This window comes from Fusarium tjaetaba, assembly GCF_013396195.1.
Source record: "Fusarium tjaetaba strain NRRL 66243 chromosome Unknown NRRL66243_c0000699, whole genome shotgun sequence".
In the NCBI taxonomy this organism is placed as follows: Eukaryota; Fungi; Ascomycota; class Sordariomycetes; order Hypocreales; family Nectriaceae; genus Fusarium; species Fusarium tjaetaba.
The window spans coordinates 1-1,450 of record NW_023501895.1 but is presented as its reverse complement, the minus strand read 5'-3'; the positions used below and the strand labels follow the sequence as shown (position 1 = coordinate 1,450).

Sequence of the window (1,450 nt, the reverse complement as noted above, 5' to 3'; positions counted from 1 at the left end):
GGCAGGGAGGGGCAAGAAAACTTAAGACCTTTATCCTAAGTAATAAAAAGATTTAGGCAATTTAGTCTAAGTTTAGAGGAATCTTTACTGAGTTTACAGCATTCTCTTCTAAAGTCAATATTGCTGTTGATCATTCATAGCGATAACTCAGCAAGTTCGACGACGTTGTCATCAGCTCGGAGACAAGTCTATCAGGGCCGAGGCCAAGCATAGGCATCTCGTCCTTCAGGCTTGCTTTCTTCGTATCTACTGCACCAGACACAAGAATGCGTATGCCCGAGTAGTCCGAGTTTCGCTGCTTAGGGCTCTTCTGCTGCCAGATCCACCACAAACAATCGATCTGTGCATGATGCAGCATGAAGAGCGGGTCTGCATGAGAAGCTACGTTAGTTACAAAACAAACCGGGGGGGTCTTTTCTCGCTTGAAGCTTACCGTTAGGCGATGTTGATGGTATCATGTCTCCTCCAACGGCTTGATGGATAGCGCCATGTGGTCCATTCTCAAGATCTGTGGCAAAAGTACTGAAATCCATGGAGGTGTTTATTATCTTCGACACCACCTGTGGCGAATAGGAGTCGCCTTGAAATTTGCCAGCCTGGCCTAAGCCGTCGTTAAACCCGCGATTCAAGCAGTGCGGCCTCAACCCATTGTCATAGTATTGCACAGTGAAGTTGTTGAATGCGCCATCAAGGACACACATCGTCAAAGGGTTCGGACGCGCTGGGCTCACAAAGCCTCCGTTCAGGCCGTTGCCGCCAAAACCACACGTCTTGTCGTTCGAGAACACTAGGCTTTTGGACATGTCTTCGGAATCGAGTGTCCAGTCCCAATAGGGCATAGAACCGCGATATCCGCACTCTCGAAGGGATGTCTCGTAAAGATGCACAAAATAGCGGTGCCAGGGCAGAAATTGAGCGACGAAATGGACTAAACAGGGTCAGCATCATGAGCCTAAAGATGAAGGATGTTGGACTCACTCTGGATATTAAGCTTTGTATGAACGTAGGGGAAGTCGTTGTAGTGAGATGTGTTCAAGCCAATCTTGGAAGGAAGCTTATCCAGGCATTTCACAGCGCTGATGTATTCTGCTTGAGCTGATTTTGACAAATTCCGCCACTCGACTCTGGTCTGTACTTGAGAAGGCGCCGCATATTGACTTGGTGCTGCGACAGTAAATGCGACCAACAGGGCAATGGTGAATATTACCGACTTCATATTGATGAGAAATTGAGATGCATAGAAACCTAGGAGCAGTTGTCAAGCCTGACTCCATGTGTTCTTATATTTATTGTGCATTGATGTGGGTATTGTGAGGGGCATCACCGAATTTCAGGTTGGTGACCAGGGAAATGTAGCTCTTCGTATTCGATATCTTTTGAGCCGATCAGACATTGATTGTGCTCTAGCTTCGTGCTAGCGCCCTAGTCATTCAGGGATATGGTCTATATA

General features: G+C 47.1%; 1 protein-coding gene across 1 annotated transcript; it reads right to left on the bottom strand.

Annotated features, from left to right (window-relative positions):
* Positions 1-130: 130 nt before the first annotated feature.
* FTJAE_14278 (Tyrosinase) lies at positions 131-1,216 on the bottom strand (the record flags this gene model as incomplete). The annotated part of the gene is made up of 3 exons (XM_037347490.1): positions 131-369; positions 434-928; positions 979-1,216. The coding sequence occupies 3 exons, from the start codon at positions 1,214-1,216 to the stop codon at positions 131-133; spliced, it is 972 nt and encodes a 323-aa protein (XP_037198719.1).
* Between the last annotated feature and the right edge of the window lie 234 nt (positions 1,217-1,450).